The sequence below is a fragment of the Aptenodytes patagonicus genome, chromosome 5, assembly GCF_965638725.1.
Source record: "Aptenodytes patagonicus chromosome 5, bAptPat1.pri.cur, whole genome shotgun sequence".
In the NCBI taxonomy this organism is placed as follows: domain Eukaryota; kingdom Metazoa; phylum Chordata; class Aves; order Sphenisciformes; family Spheniscidae; genus Aptenodytes; species Aptenodytes patagonicus.
In genome coordinates this window covers 25,024,454-25,043,673 of record NC_134953.1, presented here as the reverse complement: position 1 = coordinate 25,043,673, position 19,220 = coordinate 25,024,454, and the positions used below count along the sequence as shown (strand labels likewise).

General features: G+C 39.4%; 1 protein-coding gene across 1 annotated transcript; it reads right to left on the bottom strand.

Annotated features, from left to right (window-relative positions):
- Positions 1-75: 75 nt before the first annotated feature.
- LOC143160285 (pancreatic lipase-related protein 2-like) lies at positions 76-16,546 on the bottom strand. Its single transcript, XM_076338011.1, has 13 exons — positions 16,487-16,546; positions 16,257-16,305; positions 14,646-14,800; positions 12,438-12,563; positions 11,348-11,482; positions 10,265-10,373; positions 8,981-9,100; positions 8,769-8,891; positions 6,352-6,467; positions 4,683-4,812; positions 3,168-3,279; positions 1,178-1,340; positions 76-294 (listed from the first exon to the last, which is right to left on the bottom strand). The coding sequence occupies exons 1-13, from the start codon at positions 16,544-16,546 to the stop codon at positions 76-78; spliced, it is 1,617 nt and encodes a 538-aa protein (XP_076194126.1).
- Between the last annotated feature and the right edge of the window lie 2,674 nt (positions 16,547-19,220).

The following is a 19,220-nucleotide window of genomic DNA, read 5'->3' as shown; positions in this document are numbered from 1 at the left end:
TAAAATACATGTTAGCTGTCATTGTAACTGGAATTCACAGAAGTGTAACACCCTGTATGGATAAAACTGACAACATTAATTTGGAAATAGAGCTTTTGTAGTGGGCTGGGCAAATTTTTCATAATCTATTGAAGGAGCCTTGTTAATAGTTTGCTGCTGACTGAAGAAGTGTCCTCTTCCAGGTGGTGAGGGTTGCCACAGTGGACAACCATGGCATTCCTCGCCGAGCCTTAGCAAAGCGCCAGGGCTTGCCACGTGCTCGGCCGCACGGTTCCACAGCCACAGAACACAGACCTGGAGAGGGAGGAAGAGTTTAAGGAAATATTTTTCAGCATAATGGGACGTATTCTTAGCAGCGGCCCAAGATAATCAATATAAATCTTATTTTTATTTCATGTTAGGTCGAAGCATGAGTTCTAGTAGACTGAGAACCTAAAGTGCATGTTATCAAATGATTTTTTAAAGAATTACTAGTTAGTGATTAATTAGTAAATTTTAAGACGTGTTTGCCTTTATGCTCAGACTCCATTAGCATTTTAATTTGGACCAGGAGTGCGCTTTTGAAGGGAATCTCTCACTCCATTTTCCCCACTTACCACACTTTGTTTTACGTGACAGAGTGGTGTCAAGACACATCAGCTGGATTCATTTTGGTTAAAACTAAACCGAGAGCTGTGCTCCAGAAGTATACCTAATATACTGCAGATGCCAGTGGGTGCCCAGTCCATGGGATCAGGTTGGAGTCAGCCTAAAGTACGCTCCCAGGGCAAGTATACTGTTGCACTGTGCAGAGCTATTTCTGATGTGCTGTGCTATGTGCTAATGGAGACGTAGGCACATGAAACTGCAATTTAGGAGAAAAACTTGTATCATCTTTCTTACAAGTGCAGGGCTACACCCCCCCCGAATTTCAGATTTGATATCTCTGTTCTTTGGAGAAGTCTGGCTGTAGTGCTGAGCTGGTGGGAGTAACTAGTCAGCCAAACAGCAGGGTACTGCCATGAAATTTGGATTAGGCTCTTATTTTCAGTACTTAAACCCACTTGCTTTAAGGGGCATGATACCATGCAAAGGTGTTTTGGGTATTTTTTACTTTTTTCTGGGTTTTTTTGTTTGGTTTGGTTCTTTTTCCCCCCAGACCCACAGAATGGAACACCATTAGATTGTGTACTCACACATTTCCGTTTTCCCCAGATATTATTGTGACTTCTTCAGCTCCCATGCAGCCTCTGTGTACGTGACCTAGATGCTTTTTCCAGAGAAACTCAACTTTTGAAATGTTCCCAGAAATTTCTGTATCAATATAGTTCAAGTATGTGTTGCCTGGTTTGAAAGTTCCTCTGCCAAAAGAAAAGCATAGAAGTGATGCTCTGTGTTCTTTCCAAATGAGGAAAAAAAAAAAAGCTACAGTTTAGGCAGAAAGGGAGATGACTTATGGGATGCTATGAGAATTGAAGCTTTGAATACTATCATTATAATTTTATTACTTTTTTTTCAAGAATTACCAATCAGGGATGTTGGGCAAAATTTTAGCTTAGAACGTGTTCTTGGAGAATATGTTCCTTGGGGAACGCACAGGGCTCTTGATGCAGAGCTTGACACAGATCTGAAGCTTTCAGCTCAGGCAGTAGGGGATCATGTCTCAGGTCCAGAAACGCCAAGTTCTGTCCTCTCTGCTGACTAGTCATTCAAGCCGTGTAGTAAAGTCTTTTATAATGTCCTTGGACCTTAGATTTTTCATACATAAAATATACCAAATACTTTTTTTGACAAACATTGTAATAGAGCTAAACTCGAGGGAAGATTAAAAAAACCCCACAAATATATATATATATATATATATATATATATATATAAAATGCACTTTTCATTTAACCTTTTTTGTAAGGATTAGGAAGGAATGTCTCATTGACATTTTGGTTGATTTCTTCCTCCAAATCAGTATTGCAATTTTTTGCCTTCCCTGAAGCTATTGTGGTGGTGCTGAGGCTACCTCATCTCTCCCAACGTGATTTATCCTGAGTACCTGGAGGAAGTTCTGAGGTCTAAATGTCACTTTTTTCCCCCTTTGGCTGGTCTGTGGTGCAGAGACCAGCTAGGCAAATTGGTGAAGGCCACAAAGTCTCTGTATTAACCTTACTTGAGAAAGCAGAGGAAACACCATTCCCGCTTATATAGGAAGGCTATTGTGGATCCCACTACAGGCTTTCAGCCTATCAACCCAATGTATAGGCTTGTTGGTACTTAAGGAGGAGATCGCTACTCAGAGGGATCTACAGAAGTATGTAGATGACTTAGTTACTTAAATTTCTCTGCCTTTCAGGATGAAAACACTAGATTAGTCAGCCCAGCCTTTGTCAGTATTGCCATGGGGTTTATTCTAGATGTTATTTTTGGAAAATGAGATCTATCTTCAAATAAATCCAAGTCAAAAAGTTCTCTCTGTTTCTGTTTGCTTTCAACCATGAAGAAAATTGAAAATTATAGTTTACGTTTGTGCCTTCTGTGATATCAGTGTTCATTATAACGGAATGCACATTACAGTGTGACATTAACATAGAAATTACCTGTAGGTGTATTGCTGCAGTAGTGTATTTGCAACCAAAGGTACTCCTAATACAGACCAGTAACAGGGCTATGTTCAAACACAGAGGAGGCTGGTTTTACAATATTTAAACTGTGCTCTTGACAAGGATCAGTTTATGAGATTTAAATTCACATTTACTGGAAAAAAACAGGCTGAGTGGACAGGAATCCCAGACTCCAGCGCAGTTCATAAGCAAGCTGCAACTTCCTTACTCACGTATTCCCTAGAGGAGGGAATGATTAAATGACTGTACATCATGCAGCTCTTTTTATTCTCAGAGAAGATCACCAAATGATCTTTGAGTCCAGCAGTAGCCACGGAGTTGTCTGCTCTTGCCCACTTTGCTATGCTAACCGTCATCCTCAGAAAAGAAAAGAAAATACAGAGCAGGAGAGACCAGCAAGCAGATTTTTACCACAATCTGTAGCATGGGGAACTTCAACCACTTATCAGCTACTTTTGCTACCAGTGTAAATCACAGATCACATAGAACAAGATGAGACATGTAAAAATAGCTGTGTATAAATTCAATATGATAACAATGATAGAGCCATTTTTTCAACAGTTATGTTAAACTTACTTGTCAATTGTATATTTTTTCCTGTTACCATTAGTTCCAGTCAAGGCTACATCTATATTTCCCTTCATGGTTTCTGTTGCAGATATTCTGACATGTATCTCTTTTCGCCAGCCTTTGAAAGCAAAATGAAATAGATTATGGTTGTAAGGAGATTTCTTTCCTAATGGCAAAACTTTTCATATGTTTCAATATCTTTCAGGGAGAGAAAAGGATTGCACAAATGTGCTTGTAAGCAAATAAAATGCCACTCTTTATTAAGGCAAATGTTAGTTCTGCATGATTCTGGTAGTACTAATTTCCTTGACAGAGGCCTAAATCACAGGTGCAATCTTTGCTGACCTACTGGCTATGCTGAGTATTTAATCTGCCACGGCCAATAGCGTACCTTGCTCTTCCACTTGGCCTCATTTTAATTTTGTAATTTCTTACACTTGTAAGCAACCTGTGGGGTCTCACGGGTAGCCTGTTAGCTCTCAACTATGAAGTGAGGTTCACTGGACTGCTGGGTTGTTAAAGATATATTAAACAAAACCGGCAGCTTTCCCGGGATGATCCTGATATACAGAGTGTTTAGGGTTTTTCTTATACCTGTGCACAGCCCAACAGCTGTCAGGAGATCCTGTCATCTCGCATGTCTTTCTAAGGCAGAAGCAGGGCCTCAGACGCAATAGCACATATTGATTTCAAGCAACCTTCCAAGGTTTGGGAAGTTTTTGTACTGGCTTTAATTCGGGCTATTAAAAGGAGAATCTCTTCACCCACTTCATAAGGTTATATTTGGTTTCAGGCTATACTTTCTATAAACTCAACAGTTTGTAAATGTTGAAATTAATGTATTCATTTAGATTTGAGAAATGGCTAGTTTCTCTATACTCTAATTTTTTTACTTTTTGCTCTTATGGAGGCGTGATATAAGATTTTTTTGTTCTTAATTTTGCTTTCATATTTTAGTGCCTAGTGAATAAGGACCTCAAAGACCCTCTCTCATTTATTGCCCTTGAAGTTCATCACCTGTGATGGATTACAATTTATTTATAAATTTTCTTATTTCCCAGTTCTGTGGCTGCTTCTACATTACTCACAATTAAAACTATACTTCTTATTATTCCCTGCCATTTTGACTTGATAAGCTTTGCAAAAATATCCTGAAATGATCCAGTTTTATAAATTTTTGTCAATAAATACAATGTAACTTTTTTGACTTGAAATTTTGGACTTTCAGCACAACATTCCTCCCACCTTCAGCTTTACAGAATTTTTGAAGCCATCATCTAACTAACAAAATTTAGCAGGGTTTCTAGGTCAGAGGTCAGCATCAGTTGATCTGTTTCTATAAACATCTCAGCCTTTCCCAGATAATGCTGGTACTACATGTGCCTAACACACCTGAAACTCTAGATTTTGTAGTAAGTGCCAGTCATTAACTCCAGCAACTCTCTGTAGAAGTGTAAGAAAGATTTGTTCACACAAAATTCATTGCCACTTTAGAATTCACCACCCAAAAGAAGCACTTACGAGCATATGGAGAGGAGGGCCCTGTGTTTAGATAAACCTTTTGCTGTTCTTTTTCAGTTTTATGTGAAAACTTATCAGCCCAATGACCCATCAGTGGGCATCCTTCCTTCGGACATGGGAAGCAGTCTCCCTGGGGGGAAATAATGATGTGTGTTACAAGACGTTATCAGTTTTAATCCCACTTCTTGAAGTACAAGAAATTAGGGTATTTCAGCTTTTTCCCAGCTTTTCTGAAAAGGTACTTGCTTCCGAATTCATATCATATCTTCAGTATTTATCAGTGTGGTGAAAAAAGGAGCTGAGATGGTCAGTCAGCTTATTTCATCAGGTTGAAAATCAGAGAGGAACAGGTTGAAAAGCTGGCCTAATTCCTTATGCTCTTGCAGAGACCATAAGTAAATACCTTAATGCATGTTGTGCCTTACTACCTGATCTGTAAAATATAGGTAACATATTCATCTTTCATAAGGTCCATTGAAAGGCTGTCTGCTAATTATTATAGGGCAGCTAACCATATTTTCAAGCAGGTCTGGCTGGATATCTCACTCATATGGTAAAGATATTTAAGTTTAGGAATACTGAAGCTTGGGGTCTCGCTTTGGAATGTGTTCTGTCTGCTTTTCAGCCTTTATTCCCATGCAGAACCTTAATGAAATTAATCTACCTAAACAGGTCAAACATTCAGATCAAGGCCTTGATGTCCATTAAAATAAAAAAAAAAAGACAAGCATGTATATTTTCAATGAAATTGATTTAATTGCAGCTGGAGAAAATAGCATGGTTATATTTAGATAGTTCAGTTGTGATATTTGGGATGTTCTGTAGGAACAGGTATTTGTGGATCTTTGGCTAGTTGGGCATTAGAAAAATAAAAGGCTAAATGATCATCATCACTTGTTTATTACAAGATTGAAAAAAATATTTCCCTTGCATCACTAAATTGCACAGGGTTCAGGTTTTCAAGTCCTGAATGACATCAAACTTTCAATTTACATGGCAACATTGTTACAAACCTTAACAAATTTTCCACAGTATTGTAATCATTCCTTCTGGGAGTAGATGGAAATAAATTCAGACTTGTCTTCATTCTTGACCAGTCCGCAGCTGCATTGCCAGAATTGGTCCACTAAAAGCCCAGTTATATCAGGCATGAAACACCAGGACATTATGCTGCTTGCTTTCTTGTGCCACCTGGGGGTGGTGTGAGCAATGCTGTGCTGTATAAATATCTCCCTGCCCCATATACTGTGGATGTTTATTGTTTATACAGATGTTTAAACATTTCTGAAAGCCAGAGGCTGTCCTCTTGATGATGAGTTCCACGAGATTTAGATGGACTTCCTTCAACCAGACTGAGTGTCCCTTACTGCTGACCTATGCAAAAGGTGAACCCAGCCACTTGCCCTCTTACTCAACTCTTCATATCTCCCTTTGTAACTGTTTTTGGTGTTTATATTTACTGCCTTACTTTCTTCTGGATCTTTTTTTTGGAGTTTGCTGCTTTTACATTTTGCCTGTTTTTTGGGTATGGTCTGGATGAGGGTAGTCAGTGGGTCTGCATAGCCCCCCCTGTATCCCATGATCCAGAGTGTAGAAGTTGTCCCAGAAATTACTAAGAGAAGAAGGGCAGGGCTATAACCCCTCAGATAAATATGTACTTGGTACTTACCAATACAAAAGCTCGATATGTTTCACACTGATACCCAACAAATCCATCGGGAGTGATAATACTCTCAGCATAATACCGGAGACTTCTTTTATGTCCACATCCAATAGATCTATATTCTGGGAAAAAGCCCAGGTAAAAAAGATTAAAGCTCTACATCAACATAAAGTCCATGCCAAAACAACACTTGTGGGTCTTTTTTCCTCAAAAGCATTTGTACATACAGTGAAGTCTCAGATTAAAAAAAAGTACTAATTAAAAGATGTTTAAAGTGTGAATTATTTGGTTTTATAGTAAAAAGTGCCCTTATGGCTACATATATTTTTTCGATGGGGAAGAGCTAGGTTCTAATCTGCGTGTCCCTGTGCTCATGCTGAAGTTAACAGTGGTGGAGATGCACCAAGCTGGACCTCATGCAGCCTCCAGTCCTGCTATGTGTACTTAACTGCTTTTACTTTAGCATGAGAACCGAGGAGGATTTGGGAGAATTTCCCTTTGATATTTCAAAGATTGGAATAATTCATAGCTACAGCGTTTGTAAAGCATATAGTAGTTACTATGAAGTAGTTTTCATTTGCTTACCATTATCACAACATGGCATTTTGTAAAACCACAGTTTCCACTCATTTCTAGAACTAAAGGTAATTGTAGTAATTATTTAGCTTCAGCGGTGATTCTGTGAAATGCTCTGAAAAGCAAGATGTTTGGCAGTGTGTCCTTGATTTTGTCAGAATTATTTAAAACAAGCACGTTTTCCCATCAGAGTGAAATTTATAAGCAGTCAGTGTAGGAAAGAAGAAAGTGCTATTTGGGTTATATTTACAGGTCCCTTGTAACAAGTATTGTCTTCATTGGTTCTGAAGGCTCTCCTTTATCAAAGCACAATATACTAAAGTTAGGTTGTATAAAAATGGGCTCTGCTTAAGCATGTGTGTGGGCTCACCTAACCACAGGGTGAAGTCTTGGAGGCACTGGAGTTTGCAAGCTGGCACAGTTTATAGTGAAATCAGAATTTCACCTACTGCCAATATTTAAGCATCTTAAAGACAGACCAGTTGGTATTGACCAGTTGACACACATTGTTCTTTACATAAGGAAAAAAACCTACACCAAAACCCCTCTGAAAACTATTTTTGTCTGTTTTTCTTGAAAATAATCTGCATCACCAAGGCTTCCTGAGTATGTTTTCTTTATAGTTCTTTCTTTAAATCTAATTCAGAAGGGTCTGTGCTTTTAACTTTAAAAACCTCAGCTCTTACGGTGGCTTACTTTGTGCTAGTGCCAAATTCACTTAACATCTATACAATGGGAACATAATACTTCTCTCCCTACTGCATCAAAAGCTGTAGAAAGAAGTTACTAAATAGCATTTCTAAAGCAATTCATACGTAAAAGCACTACATAAATGTAAATATTATCAAACGGAAGAGATGCACAAAGTAAGGTTTAACCAAGAGGCAGGAGTTAAGGCTGTCTCTATTTTTAGGACCTGCATGAACAACCAACTCCATCTGCTCATGTTCAGTAGAGCTGAGCTTCTCCTTCACCACAAAACATTGCAAAGAGCCTTGTGAAATGTCTCTGGAAAATATTTAAATTTTTTGCTGAAAATGCAGACATTCTTATGCAGTCCGATTAGACAGTATTTCGGTTCCAAGTGACTTTGTGTATAGCCAGCTTTCAGTCCTCTTTGTTACTAAGTTCTCCAACCAGTTCTAAGACAGAGCATTTTTGAAAGCCAATTACTTAACTAGCGGTAGGGATTTCAAAACATTTAGCTGTGAATAACAGATGGTCTCATTTCTGTAGGTTAGGATCAGAACACAGGATTTTGGGGATCTATTGTACTGGATCCCAGGGTAATTCTGATTAACTGCCCAGCTTTCTTTGAAGAACATGCGCTATCAATGGAACAGTCATTTTATCATCTTCTATATTTTTAACTTTGTGCTGTTCCCTTTGAAGACACTAAAGCTGTTAATGTCGTGGATCAGTATGTGGATGAGTATGTCTAACCCCAGTAATATGGGGACCGATGTCTTTCTAGGGAGAAGGGAAGCTCAAATTTTAAAATACTCATTTTTGGATTATCCTTGAATGAAATTTTACCGGTCCTTCATGTGTGGAATTCCCACTGAGGTCAGTCTGTCAGCACAGTGGCAGGCTCTTATAAAGGTTGTGACAAACAAGTCTGCATGCTTTAACTGAAGTTTCCATCTGGAATTTGCCTTAGTTAGTATAAAAGAAAATTGGAGGGTATTTCACAGGCAGCTTTAAGTCTTCCATTTTGAAGCATTCTCTCTCTACTCCAAATCTGAGCTATAGAAATGATATATGCATTCAAAAGGCTTTACCTTACCCTAACCTTTATTTCTAACTGTAACTTATAATGAGGTATTACTTCTTTAAAATATATTTGCCTCTCATAAGGTCATTGATATTCTGAGTTGCAGGAGGTACACGAAGCTGCTTGCATCCTGGCATCTTCTTCCCACCATTTGGGTAAAAATCCAGGTGGCCACAAGTCTGAAGAATTCCTGGAGCTGAAACGCACAATGAATCGAGGCTGATCACTCTCAGGTATGCTGTGGCCAACCTCTGTGTTGGTGCCAGCCTTTGCGTGAAAACTTACCAAAGTCAAAGAAAAGATGACCAGCGTGAGTATGAATTATATCAACAAATTTTGCATCTGAAGGATCCAGCCTAACCCTTGTGGGAGTATACTGGAAAAGGGGCCCAGCTGGATCCAAACCTAAATAAACGGAGATATGTCTGATTAAGTAAATAATACTATATGGATTTTTCTTTTTTTGGAGTTTGCTGCTTTTATATTTTGCCTGTATGTCATTACATTTCTGCCTTTACTCCACATATAAAAATCCATTTTGTGGTCCACAGCCAACAAAACAAGCAGGGTTTTAATAGAAAGGTGGCTGGATGCCTTGCAGCACAGTAAAATGCTGATGGGTGCTTGGCTTACTTTTGGGGTAAGAAGAGGTTTGGGGTTTTTTTGCATGTTAGTGAAAAATATGAAATTTTGATATGTTATTCTGAGCATGTAGATTTGTTTGAGAATTTTTATTTGGTCAAAAAATCTATTTTTATTTCCAAAAGAGCTTGGTTGAAAATGTTACCCCTTCACTTCAGTGTCAGTGAGCTCTCTTCGGTGCTAACGCAACACAGTTCTGATTCCAGTTTCCCTGAACTGCTTATGTGACTGCTTACTGTGTACACAGCTTAGTCAAAGCAATGTCTATGCAGAGAAAAGAACTGACTGGAGGAGAAACGAAAGGAGAAAATAGTGAGCCTTTAAAAAAAGTGATGTGTGAGTGCGTCATGATGCTGTGTCTCTCTGCGTAGCTATGCGACTAACAGCTTTCTTCCTTTTCAGGGTGTCCATGGCTATTTACTGTCTCATCCTGACATACTAGATCCAGGGTTTTTAATTTTTCGTTTCAGATTTTCAATCTTTTGAACTGCTGAAAAATCATGTTAGAGTGGGCTTTTAAGACCAAATATGACAATGATTTGCTAGTGTTTTACAAGTCTGTTATTCCACAGGTAATACAGAATTTTGTTCCTGTTCTTTTATATCATTAAAAATCATAACCAAGTGCTCCCTGGGACTTGTTGTGACCTGTGAAAAGTGACCTCTATTTAGCCACAGTCAGGATAGTTAAGCCTTTCTGATCTGTTGCAGTCGAGCCTTTCTCAGAGCTATGAATGTTGACATGTGAAATGCGTGACGTGATAGGACATGGCTTCGTTTGTGTGCCATCTTGCTAGCTGTATACTGTTAATTATGACAAACCAGCACATTGCAGTCTGTATTGTGTGTTCATAAGGCAGCAGTGATTCTTTAGTTCTCTTAAGCTGCATGAAAATAAAGTTTCATCAGTTGAAGTAGCTTCAGTACCTGTTATTCTTCCAATGCCAGGTTTCCTTCTCCCTGCCTCCCCTGCAGCATGTGCTCCAAGACTATGGCCGATGAAATGAATGTTGGCAGGAGAGTAGCCATACTCTTTCTGTGAAGATGTATGGAAAGGAAAAAACAAGCGTGTTAAGCGGGGGATACAAGCCTGTGGCACAGCATCATGGCCCCATGCTGTGCCAGGACATGGCCAGACCAGCGGTCGATGGAAGGAAGTGTCTTGGGTGGGAAGTTACTGTCCCTTTAGGTACAGGGATCTGTACCTAAAGAGAAGCAGTTCCAAACTCATCCCATCTCCTCTTAGATCACGCCTCTGGAAGGGAGTAATCTCTATCAGGAATTGGTCCTTATGATAGAAAAGAAGGAAAGGGGAATTTCTGCATATAGCTCCCCTACATTTGCACTGATTGTTTATCCAAAAGGCAAATGACCCCACTGCCTCACCCCTGAACCTGTGTGTCCAGTCAGGATAGCAATCTGTGGTGGAGGAGTTTTCAGTGCCTTTGTCTGTGGCATACCCTCTGTGTGAATCAAGTAGCCGTCCTGCTATGGAGATGCTCCACCACAGGTCCTGCAGGATGGGTAGGACCATGCCAGGAGCGCTGCTGGTGTGCCAGGCTCAGCTGAGCTTCTGCATGGGAAGCCTGACATCGGTGGCTGCAGGAGAGTCGCTTCTCTGTGCTGTGATTCAGTTCTTGCAGGAGGCAGTGTGTGTGACCCACAGAGGGACGTTTTAACCGTATTGGTCCTCTATTACCACTCTTCACCCTGCCAGTTTTGCTAGACAGTCTCCAATCTGATTCTTACCCAATAAAAAGCCCGTCATGAGCAAAACTTTGAGAAACTATGGCCTGTAAGCCTTTAGGGACATGCTTATCTGTGGTCTGACACTAAAGTAGGTATTTCTGTTTGTGCAGGATTAGAGACTTTTTATGACATTTTCAGCTGTGTTACTGAGTACCTCTGTACTTCCTGACTCTATTGCATCAAACCTAAGGGTGCCACCCTGAATGCAGCTTTTACCATACAGACTATGCGCTGGCTTTCACGTTCCACGGATACTTTTACCTCAAGAAGGTTCACCAGATATACCAGCTCAGCCCCCACAATGCGGACGTTGTTAACTGCTTCGGTGTACAAACCACTAGAGCCACCTCTCCAGTCGGTCAAAATGCAGTTCACGTCTTCAGTGTGAAACATGAACTGGTGGAAAACGTGAAAACAGAAGAACAGAAGCAAACAGGCATGAATTACAATTGTAGCAGGGCATATGCAAACAATATTTTGTTTTGTTATAGCCGAGGACTCACTTCGTGTGACTGGTAAAGACACATATTCAGTATCTTAATTCCTACTAATACTGAAGAATCAACACAAGGAGGCAGAGTGGAGGCAGTGATCTGAACACTGTATAAAGACACACAGAAGCTTGCTTCAGTTCTGTTTTCCATTCCAGATGCCTTGGTTGGCTTTAGGGTATCAACTTCTCTTAATGACCATACCCCAGTTACAAAAAGAGGATAGTGTGACTTCTTTTTTATTGTCCAAGCTTTATTCTTCAAAATGTATACGCTTGGATCATCTAAAAGGATTCACAAATTTGTGTTCATGTGCTTGAATCGCTCAGCCCCAAAGTTCATATATTTTAACCAAAATATTCTATTTGTACACTTCCGGAAATGGAACATTCTGATTTTTCATTCTGAAACAATTTCATTTTTGAAATGTGCCTAAATAAAATAAAACCAATCTGCTGAACAAGGCATTTTGTTTTTATTAGATCAAATGCCTCACTCAAACTGAAATGTTTATTTTGACCTTTTGCTGAGGTGAGAAAAGTGACTTTTTTTTTCCCCTTTATTATTGGCAAGGAATTGAAAAATCAATTAATTATAGCTTTCCCTGTGGAGGTGAGTGCAGCAAAAGGGCATTTAGCAGAAGGCTGAAGTGCACTATACTCATAGCTAGGAACAAGGAGGTGGTCATGTGGAATTGATCTTCATTCTGAGTTGTTTTTCCCCTCATATATTCCCTGAATTAACAAGAGAACAGAGGTGTAAATTTTATGTGGGAATTTTAAGCCAGTTAATGGGGTGATGTGGATATTTGCACTTTCAAATACAAGTAAAATGACTATCAGAAAACAGTCATACCATACCCTGCATGTATTTGTTATCCAGGGGAGGTCTGCTCCAGCAAGATGGCCATGTATAATGAAGCGAGTTTTCCTGTGCGTTCGGAAATTTGAAGTTTTGATAGTTGAAACATTTGTAGCAGAAATTTTCTGTGTCAAAAAAAACCAACCGACAAACAACACAACAAGGATGTGACTGCTCCATCCCAGTGTACGTTTTGATACAGGGCAGAGTAACCCAATGGTTGAGGCAGAGTTCTGGACTCTGAAGAGATGTGTCTTGTTCCTCACTTGTAAACTCCCTTGCTGGGGGATATCAATTAATCCTTTCAACAAATTATTCACTTCCTCTAGTTAATTGAACTAATGATACTGGCATCCTTTGCACAATGCCTTGAGATATACTGGTACAACATGCCATGTAAATAGAAGATTTTATCAAACTTGGCCATAGAAATACAAAGATAACATCTTCTGCAAGGTATTATGTGGTTGACTTTGAATCTATACCTATTTTTCTTTCTTTTTTCTTTGAAGATAAGACCTTCGTCGCTAAGCTTATTTATATTTTATGAGAAAGCCCACCAGGCTTAGAACATCAGAGGCTGTAGGTATTTTGGGGTTTATTGAGAACAAAGGCATTATTTTCTTTTAAAGAAATTCTGAATACTGGATTGTTTCAAAACTTGGCTCATTTTTTGTAATGGTTTCGTAAGCTTAAAAGGGGATGTCATGCACTAATTAGCACACCTCACCTTCAGTGAAAGACTGACTAAAGTTAAAACCTGATAGGCCCTCTCAGCTAGAGATGTTGGACTTGTTCTGAGGTGACTCAAACAGGAGAAATTATGGAACACCTCCACTGTTTGTGACTGCCATCTATATAAATAAAACAGCTATGAAGCCTTCTTCATGTAATGTAAGCCAACAACAGCAACAAATTACCCCCCCCCCCTCATATTAATTTGCTTCATTTTTCTTGCTTTTTCTCCAAGTAAAATTCACACTCTCTGATGGTCATTTCTCTTCTTTCACCAGACTAGTCTATAGCTCCACAAAACTGCTTCATGCTATGGATAAGCCCAGCCCAGACAGCTCCAACACCTTGAGCATCCTGCTGTGAGCTTTTCCCAGCACTTGCTGATCTTCAGAGGAAAGGGCTGACATGCTGCTGGCATCTTTCAGTACATTCCCATTTGATCCATCCTAAACAGGTCCTGCAGGCTCCTTTTAGCTATTTCCATTCGTCCCTCTGTCACAATCCAGAGCTTCCTCTCGCTGCCACTAGTTTGCAGATGTAGATAACCTCACCTTTTTACTTTTTTTCTTCCATACAGCTCCAGTCTGCTGTCTCTATGCTTCTCTACCTGGTGTGTTTTCATGAGGGATAACCTGGTTCAACTCTCTGTAAGAGAAACCTCCAAGCTCTCTCTAAGGTATATCTTACCAAGTCTTTTTCTTTAGCTTTTTAGTCTTCATTTTCCCTCAGTCCCATTCTTCCAAAAAATGTTTAATATTTGTTTATTTTCTTTATCCATCACCATTTCATTCTCTTTTTGGTTGTTTCCTTCTTTTCCACTTATGATTTCATGCTCTCCTTTATTTTTTTCTTTAGTTTCCTGTTTTCCTTTCTAAGCTTTCCTTTAATTTTTCATCCTATTTTCCTTCTCCTCTCTGGTGAACACAGATACTTTCTCTTCTGATCTTCACTCTTAACTATTTACCTGCTCTTAGGGCTCAGTGTTGGCCACCACATAAGCAGAGCCTCTGGGACCAATCGTATGTAGTTCAGAGGACCTAGTAATCGTGTGTGTGAACCACATCCCTGAGTCATATGTATGGGCCTGAAATATGGTTTTAAGCTGGAGACACACAGGAGCCAAAACTGAGCTTTCCTTTTGTACTGCCTTTCCTACCTCTGGCTTTATAATGCTAAAGCTGAAACTGAATTTGGGCCATTAGCTTACTGTAGAGAAGTATATATCTAAAATATCTCAGATGACTTGTGTTAGAAGGCTGCTATTAATATGGTGTAAGTGTACCTGGCCTGTCAGAGAGCTGAAATAAGAAAAAAAGAAATGAGATGAAAGGAAATTGGGATGGATTGTTCATGGAGTGTGTAATATAGAATTGGGGCCTCTGCCGCAAGACTTTTGAGCAAAAATAGGGGAGAAAAGAAACTGTGTGTATAACTTGTTGAATATCAGTTATTAAAACAAAGCAGTTTCTTACTTGATATTTCATGATGTTGTCTCTAGTGTAAAGGAGGAAATTGGTGTTCACAGCTTCCGGAGAGCTGGGCAAGCCTGCAAGTTCTCTCCCTGGGATCCCAGACCAAGGGGGGCTATCTGTAAAGCATCCAAGCCTTTTGTAGCAAACTTCCCTTCCTGGGGTACGCAAAGAAAAATGTTAGTGTTCTGGGAACGTAGCAGGTTAGGCATTCACCACTTTACAAGAAGCCGGCAGGATAGTGTTTATACCAGGGAAGTGGAAAATGGTTGATTCAGATTAAGATGGCACCCGTGTTTATTTTTCATTAAGGGGCTCAGTTGTGGTCCTGTGCCTTGTGCAGGTAGCAGGGACTTCAAGACCAATTCCTGTTTCAACCATAGAGTAGAGCTAGTTGGTGAACTCATGACTTATTTTGTCAAACATATTGTTAACGCAGCCATCAGAAAAAGACAATAAAATCTTGATCTTTTATGGATCCAGAGAACAAACCAGCTTTTGCTGCCAGCAGAGAGCAGTCCTTCAAATTAGTGCTAAGGCTCCAGGGATTATCTAAATTGTTAGTTCTTGTGCAACAATTCATGAAGGAGTAAAATGAAACCAAAACATTAAAACAGATACCTCTGGTTGCTCCATAATGTACATTGAACATACCTCCCTTATTTTTTTTATCACCATAAGATTTTAGTGGAAGCAATGAAGCGGATTTTGAGTGGAAGCCTAGAGCAAAGCACAGCCTTGGGAAGTGTGGTCTGTGCCTGAAGGACTAGAGTTTCCCAATTTCTGTTGTGGCTTTAATACAGTAATGATGCAAATATGACATAAGGGTGTTACCATTAAATGTCATCCTTACCCACTATTATAGCACAACAGTTGTGAAATCCCAAAGAATTTTTATTGCTATTAAAAAGATACCGAAAAAAATGAGAAACTATTGTTACCTAGGATAGGTGACAGATTCATACTACATCAGACCGTGACTTACTCTATTCGTTACTCTGTATGAAACGCAGGGGTAGAGTGATAGATACTGGAAATACATCTAGAGAAAGAGAAGATTTGGTTGTGGAGCTGCAGCTAGAGACTCCACAAGTGATGCAGTCATTTTCACAGGGGTCTTTCCTCTGATGCCAGCGAACTTTTGGGCTGTGTCTTTTTGTTTCTCTCTGCTCTTCCTGTGTGTCTGTCCCTGTTGAACTATTCTTTCCAATAGGTAAAGATGTGTTTTGGACTGGGACTATTTTCTTGTTCTCTGCATAGCACTGTGAAGAGTAAGTGCCTAGGCTGGCATTACAAGAGTTGTGTCTACTGTAAATGCTGGTGTGGGTTGAGGGTGGGTAGGGGAAACTGTTTTGAAAGAATTTTAGTATCAATTCATATATAAAAATACCTTTCTAATTCCCATTCTGTTTGCTAGCTGCAAAAACCTTTACAGAATTAAAAAGTAATAGGTTGAATGTGGGAAATAAATGACGTAACTCAATGCTCCTAATGAAGAAGTCTGTTAAATCCATTCCAAAGCACATCCTTTTTCTAAAATATAGTTATTCTGGATACACCAGCTGCACACAACAATTTTTACTGTTTATAGATTTTATCAACTGTGTGTCTTACCTCTGGCTGCAACAAGAAGAAAAAGAGTAGTGATCCATACTGCAAACATCTAAAGCAAATAAGAACACAGTTCAAACCTAATTAAAAATAGAACCCGGAATTCACCTGAGGGTTTCCTTGACCCATTAAAAAAAAAGTCATAGTGACCATAGGAGTACTTCAGGCATTTAATGAGTTGGATCCAAAAGAATCAACACTTTCTTAAAGATAGCAAGGTTTCAAGAAAATACCTTTGGGATTCTTTCTGTTTGCCATGGAGATTTTGCATATGCAGGATGTCCTCTAAGCATCTCTTAAAGATTGTCTACCTGACCTTGACAAACAGAAGCTTTTTTTTTCTCTAGAGCTGCAATTTATGGGCAAGCAAATGAAATTCTTAAAACATTTGCATCAACATTTTTTTACAGAGTGAAGTTTCTTCTAACATTTAGTAGAAAAGTTACTCATAGAATTGCTATTCAGTGATTGTATTTAAAAGGACCCAGGAACAAACTTAATTTGTGTTTCTAAATCATATAGATAGTCTTGAAAACTCATTTTGATCATTGCAATCATTCACGTACACTTATCAGCCCTGATCTGTTTGATCACTTAATCACCAGCTGATAGGTAAGCATCGGAGTAAATGGAGCCAGTCATTTACTTCGAGGTGAAGTAGGGAAAGCGTTTTAAGTGTAGTCTTACTACTAGTAACTTATCTTCAAAAGAAATAAGATCATTCTTAGAAAACTCTAATATCAGTCCCTGATCCTCCAATGAGTCCTGCACAGGCAGAGTCCTGCATACCCTTCCTGCCCTCCCCACCCCTAGTCCCCCCAGGCCCCTGAAGTCAGTAATACACTGTTAGGAGCAAAGAGTTCATCCCTGTGAAATCCACTGCAGGTTCAAGCATGTCCTGCTTCCATCTCCTCTCCTCCAGCCACTCACCAGATACCTCATACCTTATCACGATGCACCTAATTTAAGTTCCTTAGATGCTCTTGTCTCCAACGTATCCCATTTTACCTTGGCAAGGCTCAGAGCGAGTTCTTTGGTCCACCACTCAGTTGGTTGTGGCAAGCCTTGCAGAAGCCCTTTGAGAAGCCTGGAACGAAGCAGGACAGCACTGCGCCTGCCCAATGAGGGCATGCAGTGGAGGGACGCTCACCCTGCCGCTGCTGCACAAGGCTTGGGTTCCCAGCTGCATCTGTGACTTTGTTGGCTAGTGACAAAAGAGATCTTGTGTCAGGCATGCTTCATCTGAGATAACACGAACAAGGTCAGACCAATTGCTGCGTGACTCCACCTGCTTAATGCAAAGTTTCAAACAGGGTGTTATTGTCATCCATCGGTAATTATTTTTAAAGCTAAAAAGTACTGGGAAGTGTCATATAAACACTGAACAAACACACAGCCTTTCAGGATCAGGAACAAGGCTCTTGCCATGGGCTGCTCGTCTTGGTGTGATGCTGAGTTGGGATTCAAGTGACTTGGCATCACACCAGAAGGCTGTAGCAGAGCCCCAATCTTTTGGGTCCTACTCCAGAGTTTTAATAGCAAAACCATCCTTCCTGGAGCTGATCCCTGCCTTAAATAATTTACAGTCTTAAGCAAAATTTTCAAATTTGTATTTGATAGTTAAGTCTACCATTACAACATCAAGACACAAACAAGGTGTTGTGGGATCAGCTAGCATATATGTTTAAGCTGTTACCTGAGAAAAGGCAGAAAGAAGAAAGAGGGATGAAAAATAGTAAAAAAATTAAATTGCTCAGTTTGTCATCTGTTATTTGTTCGTCTTGCAGTTCTCTTGTCTATAATTTTGCTAGTGGATGAATTACCTCACTTTTCTTTGAAAAGACGACAGAAATGCTTTTAAACAGGGGAGAATAGTTCTTTGGGCAGATTGTCACCACATTCGATCACCATGAATCTTCATAATTAAATTGTATTAATTGCAGTAATTTTAGTTTTTAGTGCTTTGATAATGATGTCTTTTCAAGTAGTACTATAGTGTTGTCATACTATGATGTTAACATTTCTGATCAGGCTTTCCTAGAAATCTTTGTTCCTGTATGTAGACACAAATGAGAAACTAGCAGCTCAACATTTTAATGTTAAACCCTTTAAGTATATTGGGTCACTACTGGCACCTCCTAAGCCAAGGGTGTACAGAAAGGGGAGACTCCCTTTTGGTATAATCCTTTCCACTGACTGATGACTTATCTCATATCTAGCACATACAATTATGAACTGGGTTAAAGTGGTTTTTAAGAGTTCTAGGTACAAAAACATTTGCAGGTTTGTTTGTTTTTTTTTTTTTGCTTAGCTAGCCCTGAAAGGTTAATTACTTCAGATACAGATTGTAGAAGCAAATAGATCTTCCATCTCTGTGCTCCATAATCCTAGCAGAAAATTAAGAAAGAAGGTTAGTGTGTAGCTCAGGGAGTTTGGTTTTTTCATTTCTTCAGGACTAAGTTAGTCCAGCAAAGTGTTGAATTAGTCACATTAAAATTCATTTGAGTTATCTTCTGCTCACATAATTAAAGACTGTTTTTAGGGTGCAAACTGGTCAGTTAACCAGTCACCAATAGAATTCAGCAAACAAAAATCCTGACCAGGTGTTTGGAAGAAATTGTTAAAAGAAACACTCAAAAAAAAAGTCTCCTTCCAAGTTATCCTAGGTCATCCTGGCCAAAACTGGATTCAGTGATAGTTACAGGTGCTCAGAGCTGTCATACTACAGCATATGGTATACTCAGATCTGGTGATCAGGTGCTCAGATCTGTGATACAGTATCACATTCAAAAGGAGTGGATGCTTGGTTTTGTATATGTTTAAGCATTTATAGACAAACTCAGAAAGGCTGATTCACTAGAATTTAAGGGACCCACAGAAAATTAGTATCTAATCTACATTACCTGCTTCTGATTTAATTCTATCATATATAATATTGGACAAAAACCTCACTTCTTTCTATCCTCA

Coding starts and splice junctions, on each gene's coding strand:
- LOC143160285 (XM_076338011.1), bottom strand. CDS start 16,546: ATGCTTAGAGGACATCCTGCATATGCAAAATCTCCATGGCAAACAGAA. Junction 4,813..6,351: donor CATATCGAGCTTTTGTATTG/GTAAGTACCAAG, acceptor ATTTCCCCCCAG/GGAGACTGCTTCCCATGTCC. Junction 295..1,177: donor TATCTGGGGAAAACGGAAAT/GTGTGAGTACAC, acceptor CTCCCTCTCCAG/GTCTGTGTTCTGTGGCTGTG.